At 48.3% G+C, this 18,485-nt stretch overlaps 2 protein-coding genes across 4 annotated transcripts; one reads left to right on the top strand and one right to left on the bottom strand.

Moving 5' to 3' along the window:
- Positions 1–462: 462 nt before the first annotated feature.
- Positions 463–16,501, bottom strand: kdm2bb (lysine (K)-specific demethylase 2Bb). 3 transcript variants are annotated; one of them, XM_030354411.1, is made up of 21 exons: positions 16,130–16,501; positions 15,464–15,608; positions 15,284–15,362; positions 15,141–15,187; positions 14,379–14,557; positions 13,955–14,061; positions 12,989–13,082; positions 11,903–12,056; positions 11,327–11,442; positions 10,429–10,555; positions 9,735–10,063; positions 8,861–8,947; positions 8,221–8,463; positions 7,722–7,865; positions 7,513–7,599; positions 6,540–7,295; positions 5,315–6,318; positions 4,297–4,460; positions 3,809–3,970; positions 2,570–2,788; positions 463–1,006 (listed from the first exon to the last, which is right to left on the bottom strand). In XM_030354411.1, exons 1-21 carry the CDS (start codon positions 16,175–16,177, stop codon positions 825–827), a joined length of 4,473 nt encoding a protein of 1,490 aa, XP_030210271.1. In that variant the 5' UTR covers positions 16,178–16,501; the 3' UTR covers positions 463–824. The 3 variants fall into 3 exon arrangements, with proteins under 3 accessions (XP_030210271.1, XP_030210270.1, XP_030210272.1); XM_030354410.1 differs by having other exon boundaries at positions 5,315–6,321; positions 16,130–16,466; XM_030354412.1 differs by having other exon boundaries at positions 5,315–6,321; positions 6,540–7,286; positions 16,130–16,466.
- A 265-nt stretch (positions 16,502–16,766) lies between these two features.
- On the top strand, positions 16,767–18,356 carry orai1b (ORAI calcium release-activated calcium modulator 1b). The gene is made up of 2 exons (XM_030354417.1): positions 16,767–17,108; positions 17,188–18,356. The coding sequence occupies exons 1-2, from the start codon at positions 16,995–16,997 to the stop codon at positions 17,743–17,745; spliced, it is 672 nt and encodes a 223-aa protein (XP_030210277.1). The 5' UTR covers positions 16,767–16,994; the 3' UTR covers positions 17,746–18,356.
- Positions 18,357–18,485: the final 129 nt, after the last annotated feature.

The raw sequence follows: 18,485 nt of genomic DNA, 5'->3' as shown, positions 1-18,485 counted from the left end.
GCACTGCTACTCAGGTTAAATAGTACATACTACCACAATGCATGCGTATTGTAGGACGGCCTCTAATGCCGCGTTTCCACTGCAGGGTGCGGAACGGATCGGTTCGCAAAGGTGCGGTAGGGAGGGGGCGGTATAGCCCAGCTCAGTTCTGAGGTCGCGTTTCCACCGCCGACAGTACCCTTTAAGGTAGACCGGATGTCGATCGCCACGGCAGCTACGTAAACATCGTAAACAACGTCTTCCTCCCCAAGAATGCAGACGAACGTCTCCACCTCCTTGTTCGCCCAAGCAAGTGTTTTACGCGACATGTTAATTGTAAAGAATAATACCTCGAGGCTACTGTTTGTTTGTTTTTATCCCCACGTCGCCCGGAAGTGATGATTCTGTCGACCAAGGGGGTGTGTAGCTAGAATTTCCAGGGACCCTTTCAGGCGTCTCGTCTCGTTTTCAGTACCCCAACGGAGGAGTACTGAAAACGAGGCCAAAACGGGTACAGCTAAGTCTGGGTCATGCCCACTTTTGGCGGTGGAAACGCAACCCGTACCGCACCTTTGCGAACCGATCCGTTCCGCACCCTGCAGTGGATCCGCGGCATAAGAGCCATTTCAACATACACCCATTTGTGACACCACAAGGTGGGAGCGTCCACTCAGACTTAGGACGGATGGGTGGTCCCTCCCGACTTGTGACATCACAAGGTGGGAGGCCTCCTAGCCCCTCCGTACCCGTTGTGATGTCACAAACGGACTGATCGTGAAAATGGCTCATGGCGACTCATCCAAATGACCGGCTGTAGAAAAACAAGTCCCTCCTCCTCCTGCCGACTAGCTGATCCGCTGCAGCAGCTTCTCCTCCCGCAGTCCGAACGGCACACTCACGGACATCTCGGCGATGAAGCGCTGGCAGCCCTCCCTGGTGACCAGCTTGCAGTAGCGCAGGTCGATGTGGCAGATGCTGCCGCAGCGCTTGAAGTACGCCAGGCACTGGTCCGTGACCCTGTTGCAGACTACACACATAAGAAATGAATATATATATATATATATTTACATTTACATTTAGGGCATTTAGCAGACGCTTTTATCCAAAGCGACTTACAATAAGTACATTCGTCATAAGAAGTGCATCATTACAACGCTGTCGGTACAGAAAGGATGTTCATAGAACCAAGTGCAAGTACAACAATCGCTAGGCTAACCAATTCCCCGTGTTACAGCAATGATAGCAGCTACTGCAGTCGCTACACGGTTAAGTACTATAATACAATACAATACAATACAGCACAATACAATACAATGTACAATGATGGCCAGAAGGGGGAGGGTGGCTATGCAGTGTCGAGGTGGACTCTGAACAGGTGAGTCTTGAGTCTTTTTCGGAAGATAGTGAGCGACTCTGCGGTCCCGAGAGCGGCAGGGAGCTCGTTCCGCCACTGAGGTCCCAAAACCGAGAAAACGGTAAATGTATATATATATATTATATATATATATATATATATATATATATATATATATATATACAAGGTATTGGGGATTAAGGGGTAGGAGGCCTAAATATATAGTATAGGGGTAAGAAGGGTTTAGGAGTACCCCCTAAACAAGGTATAGGGGTAAGAAGGGTTTAGGAGTACCACCTAAACAAGATATGGGGGTAAAGGGCTCTTTATGGTTCCACGTTCACGTAACGCAAGGGTGACCCCTTACGTCCTTGCGGACCCTCCTTGCGTCCACCACAAGGGCCTGACGTGCGCCTCTCAAAAATCATAACCTTCCCTCGAGGCGACGCAGCAGCAAGGGCTGTGATTGGTCCGCTTACTAAACCCCGACGCAGACCCATAAACGTTCACGACTGCGCCAAAGCGTCTGATTGGTCATTGCGTTGCGGGAACGCGGGACCATAATCAGCCCTTTAGAAGGGGTTAGGAGTACCCCCTAAACAAGGTATAGGGGTACGGAGAGCTAGGAGGCCTCAAAAACATATAGGGGTACGGAGGGGCTGGGAGGCCTAAACAAGGTACAGGGGTACGGAGGGGCTAGGAGGCCTAACAAGGTACAGGGGTACGGAGGGGCTAGGAGGCCTAAACAAGGTACAGGGGTACAGAGGGGCTAGGAGGCCTAAACAAGGTACAGGGGTACGCCTAAACAAGCACCTTTCCTACCTTATCAACCCTAACTGACCCTTCGACTGTACCATCAGCGATATATCGTTTCTCTTTCTCCTGACTAATGTAGTTATTGTAAGTCTGCTAAAAGCAATCCTAAATGTAAATGTAAATGTTACCACTAGAGAGCACCAAACGCACTGGTTGATAATTAAATGAATTAAAGGTCTATTTGAAAAGGGACAGATGCAGAAACATTGATAAGTTTTTATACATTTCAAGTGGTCTGGTAGTGAGTTCCATCATTTTGCGGTGACTTATGTGGTGCAATCCTCCCCCTAGCGACCCCTACTGACCCTAGACACACTCTGCCCCACAAGCAGCCTGAGCTCATTCCTCGTGTGCTGTGGTGCGGTGTGGTGTGCTGTGCTGTGCTGTGCTGTGCTGTGCTGCGGGGCGGTGTCTCCTCACCCGCGAGGCTGACGTGCGTCAGGGAGTCCCTTGTGGCGGTGCCGGCGGCGGTCAGCAGGTTGACCGACTGGTCGGTGACGTGGTTGCAGTAGCTGAGGTCCAGCAGGGTGAGCGCCGGCATGTGGAGGATGAGCAGCCGCAGCGTGGCGTCCGTGATGTCCAGCCCCGCCAGCCGCAGCTCCTCCACGTTACGCAGCCGGCTCCGGCTGTCACTCTGGCCTGGGCGGAGGGAGGAGGAGGAGGAGGAGGAGGAGGAGGAGGAGGAGGAGGAGGAGGAGGATGTGATGGAGAAGGAGGAGGAGGAGGTGATGGAGGAGGTGATAGAGGAGGAGGAGGAGGAGGAGGAGGAGGAGGAGGAGGAGGAGGAGGAGGTGATGGAGGAGGAGGATGTGATGGAGGAGGAGGATGTGATGGAGAAGGAGGAGGAGGAAGTGATGGAGGAGGTGATGGAGGAGGTGATGGAGGAGGTGATAGAGGAGGAGGAGGAGGAGGAGGAGGAGGAGGAGGAGGAGGTGATGGAGGAGGAGGATGTGATGGAGGAGGAGGATGTGATGGAGAAGGAGGAGGAGGAGGTGATGGAGGAGGTGATGGAGGAGGTGATAGAGGAGGAGGAGGAGGAGGAGGAGGAGGAGGAGGAGGAGGAGGAGGAGGAGGAGGAGGAGGAGGAGGATGTGATGGAGAAGGAGGAGGAGGAGAAGGAGGAGGAGGAGGAGGAGGAGGAGGAGGAGGAGGAGGAGGAGGAGGAGGTGATGGAGGAGGAGGGGGAGGAGGGGGGGTGGTCAGAGGAGGAGGTGGATGGGGGAGGGAGGAGGAGGAAGGGCGTAGGGGTTGGTTGGAGGAAGAGGAAGTGGAAAAAAGGGGTTGAGAGGTTGGAGTAGGATGAGGTAGTTGGGAGGAGGAGAAGGAGGAGGAAGAGATGGAAGGGAAGGAGGGTTGGGGGGTGGATGAGGAGGAGGAGGAGATGAAGGAGAAGGACGAGGACAGGAGAAGCAGGGGCAGGAGAGGGAGGAGATAGGAGAAGGTGGACATAACGAGGAGGACAGGAGGCGGAGGATGGGGGGGAGGAAAAGAAGATGAGAAGATGGAGATTACAGTATTTATCTCCTATTTGTTCCCAAAAAAAGTGCTTATTCTGCTGTGTGATGCATTAAAACATAAATGTTGTTGTGCTGTATTACAGTCCAATCATAACCCTATCACAGGTCATGTAGCTCGTGTTGTAAAGCTGTTGTTAAGCACCTGGTCTGCTGTCCGTGGGGGGGGAGAGCAGGTCTCTCATCTGGGGGTCGGCGAGCCCCTCCACCCACTGGACGTCCAGGGTCCTCAGCAGGGGGCCGCTGGAGGTGCACAGGGCCGACGCCGCCGCCCACGAGCACCCAGACAGCAGCAGCACCCTCAGACCTCACAGCACCCAGAGACAGGCTGTAAGAACTCATTCAGGAGGACTCGGAGCTCAGACCCCACGTTTCATGGGTTCAATGATCCTTCAAGCACCGCTACAAGCACTCATCCAACTGGATCTCGTTGGCCAAGACCAGGGAAGGAATTGAGGCATGCTTCAATCGTATCCATTTCATCAAAATGCTGTTCTACAATCTGAAACATTTTACACACAGAAAACGGCATCCAAAAGTAGCAGAAGCCTGTGGGTAGTAGAGATCAAGAGGAACCCAACTCTCCACCAGGAACCAAGTACCCCCCCCCCCCCCCCCCGGGCGTGGGTTTACCAGGCAGCCTGTGGATGAGCCAGCTGAGCTGGGTCTTGGAGATGTTGGTCCAGCCGAGGTCCAGGGCCACGGGCTGCCGGCGGATCACCCCGCTCAGCATCAGGGCGCTGATGGACCTGCAGCGCCGCACCTCCACACGCCGCCACAGCTGCTTGTCACAGCACCTGCACCGTACACCTCGCAGTGATCACCTCCTCATGGATCATCTCACTTCATATTGATAACCTTAATTCATAGTGATCACATCCTTATTGATTACCTTACTTCAGAGTGATCAATTTACTTAATTCTGATTACCTGACCTCATATTTGTTATCTTCATATTGATAACCTTAATTCATAGTGATCACATCCTTATTGATTACCTTACTTCAGAGTGATCTCCTCCATATTGATTACCCAACTTCATATTGATAACCTTACTTGATAGTGATCACCTTACTTAATATTAATTAACTTACTTCAAATTGATTGACATACTTCACATATATAATCTTCATATTGATAAGCTAATGTCGTATTGATAACCTAGCAGTTTAGTGAATACAGGTTCAGAGGTGTCCTATTAATGAGCTGGTAGGGGTTGAGCCACATTGCTCAAGCATGCCTACAGATCTCAGCGTTCAAGAGCCACCACATAACCCTGTCCCTGTCCCACACCTTCCACCCCTACCAACGGCCACTGAATGCCCCCCTATTGCCCCCTATTGCCTACTGCAGTTGATGTGTTCGCGGGTGCAAAGGCTTAGTTATGGTTCCACGTCGACGCAACTCAAGGTGGTTTACGGACCCATTATGTCCTTGCAGACCCTCCTTCCGGGCCCCTGCAAGGGCCTGACGCGCGCCTCCCAAAAACCGTAACCTTGCGTCGAGGCGACGAAGCAGCAAGGGCTGTGATTGGTCTGCTCACGACGCAGAACCAAAACAGGGTCACGACTGCGCCGAAGCGTGGTCAATCCGTCGACGTGGAACCATAACTGAGCCTGGAGTGGTCAGGTGCACCGGACTGACGTCTCACCATCGGTTCCAGGTCTTGCAGACGCGCATGCAGGTGCACAGCTCGCCGTGCGTGAGCTGGCCGAACACCGCCCTCCACAGCTCCCGCCGCAGCGCGTGCGTCCGGCCGTTGGCCAGCGGCAGGCGGTCCGGAGGGGGGCTGATGGGCGGCGGCCTGATGACGTGGCGCTCCGTAGGGGGGTGGAGCTTGTGCAGAGGGTGGGTCGGTCTGGGCGGGACGGCCGGGGGTCGACTGCAGCCCAGCGGGGGAGGGGAGAACCTGCCGGCGTCTTGGGTGGCATCCTGGCTGTGCAGCGCCCGCTTTGGTTGGTGTGGCTTAGGCTCCTCCCCCTCGCCCTGGGGTTCGCTCTTGATCGCCGGTCTGCGGCTCGGATTGGCCGAGGCCTCTTCCGCTTTCACCGTCCTGCCGCCGTGATTGGTCAGGATCGGCTGGGGGTCCGGCGGTTCCTCCGTCTTAATCGATCGGCAGCTGCCATCGGTCGACGGCTTCACCCTCTTCGGCGGCCTTCGACCGCGATTGGCTGACGTCGGCGTTGGGGGCGGGGCCAGCCCGGGGTTGATCTCCGGGTTGAGCTCCTTGCTCAGCTCCCTGCTCAGCTCCTTGTTGGGCAGACGCCGGCGCTGGAGGCGGCCCTTGAGGGGACCAGGGCCCCGCCCCTGGCCGCCGATGGCCTCGCTGGGCCCCGCCCGAGAAGCGCAGGAAGAGGAGCGCCAGTCGCTCACTCTGGACGCAGCTGTGGGCGGGACCTTGATTTTGACCTCTGCATCGCCCGGATTGACTTCCTGTTTGACGGGTTTCTCCTCTTCTTCCTCGCCCTGTGGGCCTCCTTCGTCTTCGTCCGTGGCGGGTTCCTTCACGTGAGGCGGGTCCCGGTACCTGTCCTGTTTTGCGAGGAACTCCCCTTGGTCGCCGGAGGGTGCGTCGCCATAGTCACCGTCGTCGGGTTCCGTTTTGATCTGCCGGAACAGCGTCAGGGTGCCAGAGTTGTCGGGCTTTGAAGGCCTCTTCTGGGAGGGGAAGGGGGATTAGTTTGCTTATGGCTTTTGGGATCCTCATGTTTCGCACAGCGAGTGCCTGAAGCCAAAGATCACTATTGTTTGACACTACTGTGAAACTGAATACATTATTGTTATTATCTGGGATCAACAACACCTGTTTAGAAAGACAACAAGAGGTTAGATAAATAAGCATGCGTGTGTGTGTGTGTGTGTGTTCGTTTACTCACCTTCTTCTTGATGACATCTTCATCGTTTGTGTCGAACAGCTTCCTCTTCTTCCTCAGTGGGTTGCCCTCAAGCCTCGGCCGGGGCGCCCCTTCTAGTGACATCATGGGAGTCCTCTTCCTCACAGGCTCCTCCCCCTCTGGTGACATCCCAGGAGTCCTCTTCCTCACAGGCTCCTCCCCCTCTAGTGACATCCCAGGAGGCCTCTTCCTCACAGGCTCCTCCCCCTCTAGCGACATCATAGGAGGCCTCTTCCTAACAGACTCCTCCCCGTCTGGTGACGTCACAGGAGGCCTCTTCCTCACAGGCTCCTCCCCCTCTAGTGACATCAGAGGAGGCCTCTTCCTAACAGGCGCCTCCCCCTCTGGTGACATCATGGGTGGCCTTCTCCTCACAGGCTCCTCCCCCTCTTGCGACATCATGGGAGGCCTCTTCCTCACAGGCTCCTCCCCATCTTGCGACATCACAGGAGGCCTCTTCCTCACAGGCTCCTCCCCCTCCTCCTCATCATCTTCTTCCTCCCCACTACCTCCACTGCGCTTCTTCAAGCTGTCCTTCCTCTCCCAATCCCCCAACATCTTCTTCACGGAAGGCACCTCTCCGCCGAACACGTACCCGGCGGTTGCCGTGGCGACGTCGGCGTGGGGGTCGGGCTCCTCCTCCTTGATGTCCCGGAGGTCGAGGCGCGGCTCTCTGAGCAGCGACCCGGGCAGGTTGGACGCGTACTTGAACCCTGGACCCCTCTTTTGCTTCAGGGCCAAGGATAAGGAAACAAAGAACAACTTTATACCTTTATGTTAGGGTTAGGGTCAGGGTCAGGGGTCAGTGGGGATACAGGGTTCCACCTCTACCTGAGCTGTCACCTTCACACACACCAGCAGTCAACAATTGATCCCGTGAACGCTCACCACACCACATGAAGAGAGAAATGAGAGGAAGAAGAAGAGATCATTCACTTCCCACTCTGTTGCTTACTTTCCCACTTTTTCCAGCATGGCTGCACTTGGGGCATTCCCAGCAGTTGGGCAGCTCGTCGTTGACGACTCCGCCCGAGTCTTTCACCTGAGCCGGGAATCACAACAAAAGGAAGCCGTCAACCGAAACGGTCATGGTTTGGGCTGGGACACACACTAAGAGATCTGAAGGGACCCGGCCGGACACACCTTAGGTGGGTGTGGACGTACCTTCAGGCAAGCGGGGTGGAGGATCTCGTTGCAGATGGAGCATTCCATGAGCATGAGGCTGACCTTGTCCTCCTCGGCCTCCACCGTGTCCTCCTTGCCCGCCTCACCGCAGACCAGACACACGGCGGTGTGGGGCAGCACGGGCTGGGGGGGGGGGGGGATGAGGGGCGCAACACAGGCACCACCACGGGTTAGCTGCTGTGCTACTTAACACAGACTGTGGGAGGGTTAGGGTTCTAAAATGTGAGCTGTGTGTGTTTATGTATATACGTGTATATATATGGGTATATTGTGCATGTATATGGGTATATATTTGGATGTATTGTGTATATATATGTCTCCCTCTCTCTCTCTCTCTCTCTCTCTCTCTCTCTCTCGCTCGCTCGCTCTATTTCTGTGTGTGTGTGTGTGTGTGTGTGTGTGTGTGTGTGTGTGTGTGTGTGTGTGTGTGTGTGTGTGTGTGTGTGTGTGTGTGTGTGTGTGCGCGTGGTGAACCCACAGCGATGCACTGCCTCATGATGCAGGACTGCTTCATGCGGCCCGGCCCGCCAAACTTCTTCATGTCGTTGCAGAAGTGACAGGCGCCGCACTCGCTGCGCGTGCACGCCTCGCAGCGGCGGCAGCGCGTCCGGCGCCTCCGGGAGCCCGACGCCGCGCGGCCCGCCGGCAGTTTGACCACCGGCGACGCGGGAGAGGCGGCCATCTTGGGTTTGGGGCGGTTGGGCGTCGGCGGAGCCGGAGGCTAGAGGGATGGAAAGAGGGAGCGGGTTGGGAGTGTGTGTGTGTGTGTGTGTGGAGTGGACTGACAGAGTGGAGTTGGGCTCCATCAGGGTTGGGTTCGTTAGCCAACGATCTAGGGGATGCTAACTGTTGCTGACCTGTGGAACCCTAGCACCACAACTTCTAGTTATTTGATGTCTTTAGCTTCTAGTTTTTGTGCTTCTATGTCTGAAGCTTCTAGTTGCTGTGAAACTATGTCTATGTTTATAGCTAGAGCCCAGATTACATTTGGAGCAACCCGCAAGCCTTGTTTGAAAAGAAAGTCCAAAAAATTGGAGATGAAAAATACAACTTCAAATCTGTCAGAATCATCATTAAAGTAAATTCAAAACCCACGAATGAGACGGAAATCCTGTTACCTTGGTGGTGGCAGTTGTCCAGGAGACCACAGGAACCCCACTGATCGCTAGTTTGGGGTCGTCATCTGCATGCTCTTTTAGGAGAACCTAGGACATTAAATGGTTTATGTTTTACTATTTCATCATTTCCCAGTCTTCTATCCAAAGCCACTTTGTGTGTTTTCTTTACATGTTATTTATGACTTCTCGCTGGGAACCTTAAGATAAAAAATCTAAACCGTTCTGAAACCGTTACGAAAACACCCTAACAACTAGACTATTGCTTCCCCAAATCTAGTGGAGGTGCACCACATGGTGTTATCATTCTGACCCTGTTTGTGTGTTTCTCCCCTTGAGGGATGCGCCCAAGCCGTGCGTTAAACCACTCCTAGGTAAAGAGGACACGAGCGCCCATCTGCACTAGATAAAAAACAACTTCAGTCCCCAGCAGGAAGAGATTAAAAAAAGATGCAAGATGAAATCCCTACAAAGTCGTTTTGTAGAGTTCCACAGAACCGGCATCCAAACCCAAAGCAATCATAACTGCTATCAGGACTGTTCTTCTATCAGGGGAAGCTGGGTTTGAATGGTGGTTCCAAACCCAGCTTCCCCTGATAGAAGATCAGTGCTGCTAGGCACCTAGCATGACTGATAGTAACGACTAACAGGAAGTGCATTCCCAAGAGAAAAAAAAAACTAACCAGGATTCCAAGAAATATTTTAGCGCCACAAATGCAAATAAATTAAAATAAAACTCACACAAATATATATGTAAGCGCATCGTGCGCTGTCGATTTCCGAGATATGGGTTGGAGGGGTCGTGCATGTAGCATTGAAGCACTGGTAGTCAAATGTTAGTGGCATCCCGCGCGGTGGCGGTCGGGCGCCCACGTACCTTCATGTGTTCCAGCAGCGCCTGTGGCTCCTTCAGCCCTTCGGGGACACACCTCTTGTTCTCCGGGAGGGCCTCCAGCTTGTCCACCAGAGCCTGGAGCCCCTCCAACTCAAACTCTGTCAGGTGGGTGTGTCGGCCGCGGGGCTCCGGGGCGCCGGGGCCACAGGGTCTTCCGGAGGGGTCTTTGGGGAACGCGGGCGTGTGGATGCATCTGTCCTCCTGGGAGTCTGCTTTGTCCCCCTCCTGGTGGTCCCCCGCCCGGGTCTCGTCCACGTCCCGGGCGGGGGGGTGCGAGGGGGGGCTCGCTGTGCCCATCTTTACCTCAGAGTCTGAGACGTTGGAGGAGAAGCATGGTGACGCTAGTCTAGGCTAACTAATGCACTGCAACATGCAGCAGGTCGAAGTCGATGACTTCCTGATACAATGACTGCAGTTGTTTTAGTCGTTTATGAGTGAAAACGCTTTAACCTGCTGCTTATAGCTTTAGAAATGTTTATATTAAGTTCACTGTAAATCAAATGCAGGTCCCTCTGGGCTCTGGGAACTTAATTGAACGTAACTTCCGGTGGACATTTTTGTAGGCATAATTCCTCAAAAAAAAACATTGAAAATGAAAATCAATAGATTAACTGACGGTGAAAACAGAAGAGCACAGTCTTGTTCCACTATCAATGAGTTCATGTGTGTTTCTTACCTTGAAGCGTGCGATCTTTGTGGAGCTCCTTGGAGAGGTAGGACTTCTTGGTCAGGCAGCAGACGTACCGCTCCAACACATACCAGCACATCTCGTGGTAAAACGGGTAGCGGAATTTGGAGTTCACCTGAGAATCAAGGATGGGAAGTGAATGCTAATAGCTATTCAATACACACAAGGTACACACCCACACTTTAAAGATCAGTTATACCTATAATAAATACTTAACTTCATTTTTGCCTCCCGTCCAATCCAAAATGTCACTGTAGAAAGTTGTGTATTGGTGTTTTGGTGTGGACAGGAACAAATACATTTCCTATACATGTGCTCATTGTATCTCTGTAGAAGGCTTTTTTCACCCATACTTGCTGTTGTAACCGTAATTGATCCTTGGGAAATTTGTCCCTTAAGCAAGGGGTTGTAGCTACCCAGGCATAACATCCCTTTATACAGTGCCGGGACTGAAGGAAATTGGAGTCGATTAACTTTCATTGCTCAGTGATAAGCTGCAAGGCACCCATGCTATCTATAGCACCTTTCACACATGCAGTCTGTCCCATTAATGTTCCAGTACACTCCTGCATGGAGTCATGTGTGAATGGGAGCAGGGTTCAAAATCCTAGAAAATCTTTGCTGATAATTTGCCACCTCGAGACCTAGCAACATGTCCCCAACACTGCCGGTACAGCAGTGTTGGGCGGGCGAACCAATCACAAGACCCCGCTGAGGACGTAGCTGCATGTGTGAATATTGAAAATCACGAGCAGTGCCTTAAAGGTTATCCCAGTCATTTACCGGGAACTATGTGTGAAAGCTGCATCTTAAAGCAACAGGTGTTAATCTCGCTGCTTAGTCTTTCAAAAGTGCCGCAAACAAAAGTCCGCTATCAGGCTCTTACCTTCGTCCTGTTCTCTATCTCATAGATGCTGAGCTGCATGGGAATGTTGAAGCTGTGAAGGATGTTTCCTCCGAACACCAGGGTATCCTCGGGGGTGTAGACAGCATGGATCCATCCTGTATGTCAAGGGAAGACAGTGAATATAATTCTGGTTAGATTAATATTTTATTATTATTATTATTTGCTGCTAGGCAGTGTTCTTCTTTGCCTTTATTATTACTTTATTATTCTCTATAAACTTTGGATCTTATTAATTATTCAAATGTTTTTTATATTTATGTATTTATACTGTTACTCCATTTAGATTTCAAACCTTTGAACCTTTGAAGAACACAAGCAAACCTTTCAGTTCCCCTGGGGATATACAAATGTTCAGTTCAACTGCGAGAGTAAACAAGTGTTCCTGTGCTATGAGGAAGGATAAGGGATTAGGGCTATTTGTTTATCACCTCAGGATAAACAACTGTTCAGTTCCCCTGAACGTGTAAACGAATGCCCCAGCCTTATGAGTCAGGATTAGGGTACGGGTAAACCTCAGGATAAACAAATGGTCCAGCCCAATGAGTAAGTGTTAACCTGAGGGGATGAAGAAGGTATTTCCCTGCTTCAGCTCCACTCTCTGGCACCCGTCAGCCCGGTCCCCCAAGAAGATGTCGCTCTGCTTGCCTGATAGCACCCAGTCCTCATAGAGGGCCAGGTTGTGAGGGGTGGGGGGCACCAGCCAGAAAACCTGGAGGTAAACACACACTGGAGGTCAATGTCACTTATTCTGGCCCTTAGGGTTCATTTACATAGAATCAGGCGTTGCGGCGATTACCGCAAACTGCTACGGCAATGTGGGGGCGTCAATTCAGGGCCCATTTGTGTGAGGTCATGTTGTGAACGTAAACCCCTCCTTTATGCAAGGGTTGTACAGCTCTGGAAAGGACAACACAGCAGCGATCTGTCTCTCTTCAATCTCCACTGTTGCTAGGTAAACATTGGAGTGATACAATGCTAACGTTACACAGTAAACAAGGTTCTTCTTTCCATGGGCATCTACCGTTCTTGCCAAAGCGGAGCGACATCGGTTTCCATTTCTCCAAAAGTTGATTCAGTTCCACTTTTTGTCCAGCTGCGTCTTCTTCGCAACCCCACTGGGCCCCCACCGCCTCATCTTAAACGCTTTACCCCCATTCAAATGAATGGTTGAAGTGGCATTTTTGCCAGTTGTGTAAACGCCACATTCCAGCATCTTTTTGACTAACGAGCCGTGACACATCCTATACAAGCTATTATATGTGCGGTAGATTGGGCGAACTCAAGTCTGATAATGTAAGTGAGTTGTATACTCGTTGATGCATTTGATACATATTTACGCCTTCTATCCCACTAGGTTCTTATCCTAAGGGTCAGGGTTCATAACCCTAACGGTACCTATCCCTCCCTCTATCTGGTCTCTACACCGATTTCAGCAGGATTGTTTAAATTAGTGCAGGGGGCTTGCTCGTCCTCTTCTCCCATTTACTCAGACATAACAAAACCTGATAAAGCTTGAGATGGACAGGAAAGGGCTTGTTGGATGTGGATTAAACGTGGATTAAAGTGTGCATCATGGATTGATCTATTTTCTTAACCAAATAGACACATTCAGTACTTAAGTAAGTATCAAAAAAAATTTACCTTTTTTCCCTTGAAGACGTGATACCATACCGAAGTCCCGCCGAAATCAATGTGGAAGTCTGTATAGCAGCCCTTGACACTCATCAGACAATACCTACAAACAATAACTCATTCATCTCAGTCATTATGTTCTAGTTATGAATAATTATTAGACATTATTAAAGCCAATTAAGCAGTTAACTGGTTTTAATTAAGGGCTTTTTATGTTTCAAATGTTGAAGTCCACGTACGCAAATCACTGCCACTTCATTTCAATACATTCAATACATTTATATTGTTTGCCTCGTTCTTCTAGATTTCCTTTCCTTACTTCAATGGACTAGTCCTTAATTATTACTCTCGTTCTTTTAGATTTCCTTTCCATTTCCTAGATCTCTTCAGACAATCAGATAAGACAATCAGAATGTAACTTGACAAAATAAATGTATAGAAACTACAGTCAGACCTGGTCAAATCATAGACCAGAATGTTGTGTATACTTTATATTTATCAAGTTAAATCTAATCCAGCAGTCCTTCAGGACTTCATGTTTTTTTTAGTGCATCAAAACCATGATGCACTGAAAGTAGGTCAACTGTGAACACCTTTAACTCTTTAAACTTATTGTGTGTTATTGTTGTATCATTGCTTCCTTGACCCCTGCATGTGTATGCGTCTATAACAATGGGCAGAGTGAACCAGAGGGAGGCAATTAAAGGGAGGATGCCATTACATCACAGTGGTAGCTAGGTCATTTCAACGTGCCCATGCAGTGATGCTACGGCTGCTATAGCAACCATTGTGCGCACTTACAGAGAACAAAGATTGTTAAACACACTTGCAATAGGGCAAGATATTGGCACTTCTTGCCAATATCATGTCATGAAAATCATTCAAAATAAGACAAACTCTCAACAACAACCACAAAGGGCTTAGCCAAGACTTGAAGTTTGCGACTTAATAAAGCGATTCCCAAAACGTACACACCTCTGCACTTTAGGGTACTTCATCTCTGAGATGACGTTGGTGGACTCGGTTTGTCTTTGCTTGAGTTCAGACGGCCACATGTTGTCCACCCAGTCCACTAGGTCCACCTGGGAAAGACAAAGTGGATCAACACTCTGTCTGTGAACAACCATACCGTCTGACGCTCATATCATAAGATACGAGAAGATCTGATGAGTTTAGGATATGATGATGTAATTTATCAATACCACAAACAGAGTGAGGGTGTCACCGTGGCAACTGTACAAGAGGATTCATAGGAATTAAAAGAGATGATACGTTTAAAAAATACTAAAGGAGGTGCACTGAGTGTAAACATTATTAAAGGGCCGCTCTGTTTGCATCATTGAAACTTGACCATCAGTCATCAATGGCGTTGATACTCTGAGGGACCTTCTCTGTTTACCACAGTAGGGCGTTTGATGAGGTGCTCCAGCTTGGTGTGGCTGAACTCTAAGCTGATGACGTTGAACAGTTTCTCTCGCTCTTTCTCCGGGGTCTCATAGTAGCGGACGAACTGCGCCATGGTCATCTCCGAGCCCTTCTGCGTGCTCACGTCCATGACGTCCACTGAGCGACGGCTGCCTGAGAAAGACGCAGAGCACTGTACTTATAGTCAATCAGGGATATTCACCTTAAAGTGTACGTCAGTGGGAAATAATCTGTGACAGTTGCTATCCGCACATTCCCCAGGGCATCCAATTCGGAGATATCGACAAAAAAAATCACTTTTAAAGTAGTATTTGATGGTTAATTAAAGTTTTAGTTGTTAAACTTCCATTATTATAGTCTTTATGACGGAGACTTATAATATCTGACTACAGTGAACCAATTTGTAAACCCTTTGTTGAACTAATGGCCCTTTGTTTGTCTTTGCATGCTTGAGAAACTAATTAAGTTCAGGTGTGGACTAAAACTGCTGTGTTGGGTCAATTGTCTTGTTTTACAATACCACAACTTTCATCAATCTCTCTTAGCCTATAAAACTTTGTTGTAATAGATCGGGAATCCACCAAATCATAATTGACACGGAAATGGTTATTCTTTCCATTTGTCCGTAGGTGTTGAAAATGTTACGACCATGAGAAATAGATCTATGGTCTATGGTTGAAACATACTTTGGACCATGAGAAATGGACAGAACACATTTTCAGAAAGAACTACTTACCAACTAAACCTTTAATTTCACTGACGGTAAATTCTTCGTCAGGCATTCTGTATAAGTTGAAACAAATCATAGACAGAAGATCAGCTTAATTTAGACCTACTGTATAGCCATTCGTTGCAATGTCATTATTAAACTTGTATTACCTGATCCCAAGGCCATCTTTGAGTTTGAATATAAGTGGGCTCCTTAGAGCTTCTCGCTGAACATATTCATAGGTGAAATCTGTGACAAAATAAGTTCATAAGTCCAATGCATTTTTAGAAAGCTAAAGTGTGTCATTTATTAGATATCATTGAATAAAAATGTAATAGCTGGTGTATTACCTTTGCCTTCCATCGCCTGGACAAAGTCTGCATTGTATCTATTACTGGCGAGTTTTTCCTCTAGACTAAATCCTCTGATGTTGACAATTTCCTCCACGTCAGAAAAGTCTTCGTTTTCATCGTACATCCTCCGGCAGATGGAGCGCTGCAATACAAAATAAAGCATGACAATAATGGGAAACATGGGAGACAGAACCCAAAGAAAGTCAATACATTCTTAGCGGATAACCATTTCATAGTCAAAAACCTCTTTCTAGATTTGAAAGACTACTGTGCTGTAACGTTGAGTTATGTCAAATGTCTCACATCTTTGTTGACAGACAATCATGCTGGCATAGTATGCTGGTGTAGTTATCCGTTATTACACCGAGGAAGGTTTGTTAGCCGTTTAAAGGAACCACAAAGTCCCTTGTTTTGATTCATGATTACAACTTGTGTGGTTCTTTAAAAGATTAATGTATCCAATTAACGTTAATCTTAAAACTCATGTACAACACACAGGACTGCCTTAGCTCCACCAAGGCTAACGCTAACCACCTTAAACAACAATGACATTAATAGGAATTTTAAAAACAACGTTGGTCTTAGCTCGGCTAAATAATGAGCTAGCCGTCTATGTGATGCTCATTACAGCTAACGCTAGGTTGTAGATAGGATGCTACACACCAGCTGGCGTCCAGATTCCGCACACGTTTCCATGCTCTGAGCCATCATCTGGCATGGGGGGCGGGGAGGGGGCTTCCACTGACTTTGAGGGGAGCAATATAAATCGCATTTACTTAAAAAAAATGCTTAGCACGCTTTCTGGTTCAAAACAACGGAACCATGTTTTTGTGGTATTACGTCACCGCACCAGGAGAACCATAACATTGTAGGACGACGTCACGGCTCCATCATTTCACTACTTCACACGATTGCACCTCCTAACAGGGGTTCGGTTTTTTTTTCCTCTATAGAGGAAGTCTGGCTTTATAGTCGTTAACCGGACATTGCAATTCATTTTAAAGCATTTCACACATGTCATCAAACGGAACCTTAAATTGTGCTTCACATTACATTCCTATATATATATTTATTTAACAAGTTTATTAATTAAGGGATGTCACTATCAGGAAGGGGGAGATAAAAGTTGTATATATGCTATTATATCCGTAAAGGTAGCATAACACAATACACTAGGTCTCTTTTGTCGAGCATAAGATATGATCATGTTTATCCCTGACATTGTGCACTTATAATATTGTAGGCTTTATTCTAGGCTTATTCTAACCGTAACCTGTCAGTAATAGCGGATGTTCTGGAGTCGCAGGGACTTGTGGGTAATCCAAGGTGCAGTTATCTACTGTCTACTTCAGTCGGTCCGCTGGAGAGTGAATAGAACAGTTAAAATAACATAGGAGGACCCTTATACCTTCGAAGTTCAAGTGGATAAATGTCACACATTTGACATGTGATTCCCCTTTGGTCGTGTATTGAACTAATTCACGTACATACATTGTTGCCGGGTCGCCCACGTAAACCTACCAACGCAATGAGTCTGAACGAGCATTCATTGCAAGCCCTGTCGTGGAGGAAGCTGTACTTGAGTCGAGCAAAACTAAAGGCTTCCAGCCGGACATCGGCTCTGCTTTCAGGATTTGCAATGGTAACGTAATGTCCGTGGCTCGCTGCAAAATTGCGAAAGTGGTCGTCAACACGGATAATAATGTTGTTTGTTTTTGTAGGTGGCAATGGTGGAAGTACAGCTGGACAACAGTTATCCTTATCCGCCTGGTCTGCTGATCGCATTCAGTGCCTGCACCACGGTCCTTGTAGCTGTTCACCTTTTTGCTCTTATGGTCAGTACTTGTATTTTGCCCAATATAGAGGCTGTCAGCAACGTGCACAACATCAACTCTGTGCAGGAGTCCCCACATGAGAGAATGCACCGACATATTGAGCTCGCATGGGCTTTTTCTACTGTCATAGGTACCTTGCTTTTTCTAGCCGAGGTGGTTTTGCTCTGCTGGGTCAAATTCTTGCCTGTCAAGAGCAAAGACTCTGCAAATAGTACTATTTCATCCGGGAGGGCTGCCGCCATTACTTCCACCTCTATTATGGTTCCTTTTGCTTTTATCTTCATTGTCTTTGCTGTGCATTTCTACCGCTCCCTGGTTAGTCACAAGACTGACCGACAGTTTCAAGAACTGGAAGAACTGTCTAATCTGACCAGGCTACAAAATGAACTGGACCACAGAGGAGATCCTTCTATCATGCAAGCTCCCAGCTCCATCTTCCCATAGATAAACTGACAAGCCTGGATGTGGCTTATCCATAGCCACGACATTTCATTTGTGAAGAGGCAGCCTAAGAAACTGCACACAAGTCGTCCACAGTGCTCTTAATTACCAGTAGAAAGTAAAATGTCTGAAGAATGAAACGACAAAACAATTAATTCCATTTTCTGTATCTGAACAAAGAATAGTCTTCACATTTATTACCTTAGCTGTCTTGCTTAATTACGGTTTTTTTAAGATGCCATTACTTATGTTATCATATGTTTAATATTGTTGCTATTTGCCACCCAATTCAGTGGTCTAATCTAATGCCTGCTGTATGAAAACGTCAAATTTGCCAAACGTTATGTTTGTTTTAAACACGTCTCTTTTCTTTTAATAAATAGTGGTTACCTATATGACATTTGATTTATACTAAATCTATGAATGCTATATTTTCCATATTTCAGTATTGTCATACCAACAAGGAAAATATATTTGGAAGAGGGAAACTATTGTAAAGTTTGTATATTTTTTACCATAAACTTTGACCGATGTTTTTGATAATGTATGTTGGCATAAAGTTCTATTCCTTGTTAACACATTTGATGAATTAATAAAAAGGCATTCAAGATCCATTGGAATTGTATTTCTATAACCTGATGTCTGATAACACAATTTAGAAGTTATGCCTTTGGCTGTGAGGGTGAAAATGTATATTTTGCATTGGAATTGCACATTTTGAATGTAACCAAAAACCGATACAC

This window comes from Gadus morhua, chromosome 4, assembly GCF_902167405.1.
Source record: "Gadus morhua chromosome 4, gadMor3.0, whole genome shotgun sequence".
NCBI lineage: Eukaryota > Metazoa > Chordata > Actinopteri > Gadiformes > Gadidae > Gadus > Gadus morhua.
The sequence above is the reverse complement of the archived record's forward strand: the minus strand, read 5'-3'. Positions and strand labels throughout refer to the sequence as shown.

Bases quoted from the DNA above. Each gene is read 5' to 3' on its own strand.
- kdm2bb (XM_030354410.1), bottom strand. From the start codon at position 16,177: ATGATGGCTCAGAGCATGGAAACGTGTGCGGAATCTGGACGCCAGCTG. The intron at 8,948-9,734 runs GTACGTGGGCGC...TTAATGTCCTAG, and splicing joins CGCTGCTGGAACACATGAAG to GTTCTCCTAAAAGAGCATGC. The intron at 4,461-5,314 runs GTGAGACGTCAG...TGTACGGTGCAG, and splicing joins TGCAAGACCTGGAACCGATG to GTGCTGTGACAAGCAGCTGT.
- orai1b (XM_030354417.1), top strand. From the start codon at position 16,995: ATGAGTCTGAACGAGCATTCATTGCAAGCCCTGTCGTGGAGGAAGCTG. The intron at 17,109-17,187 runs GTAACGTAATGT...TTGTTTTTGTAG, and splicing joins TGCTTTCAGGATTTGCAATG to GTGGCAATGGTGGAAGTACA.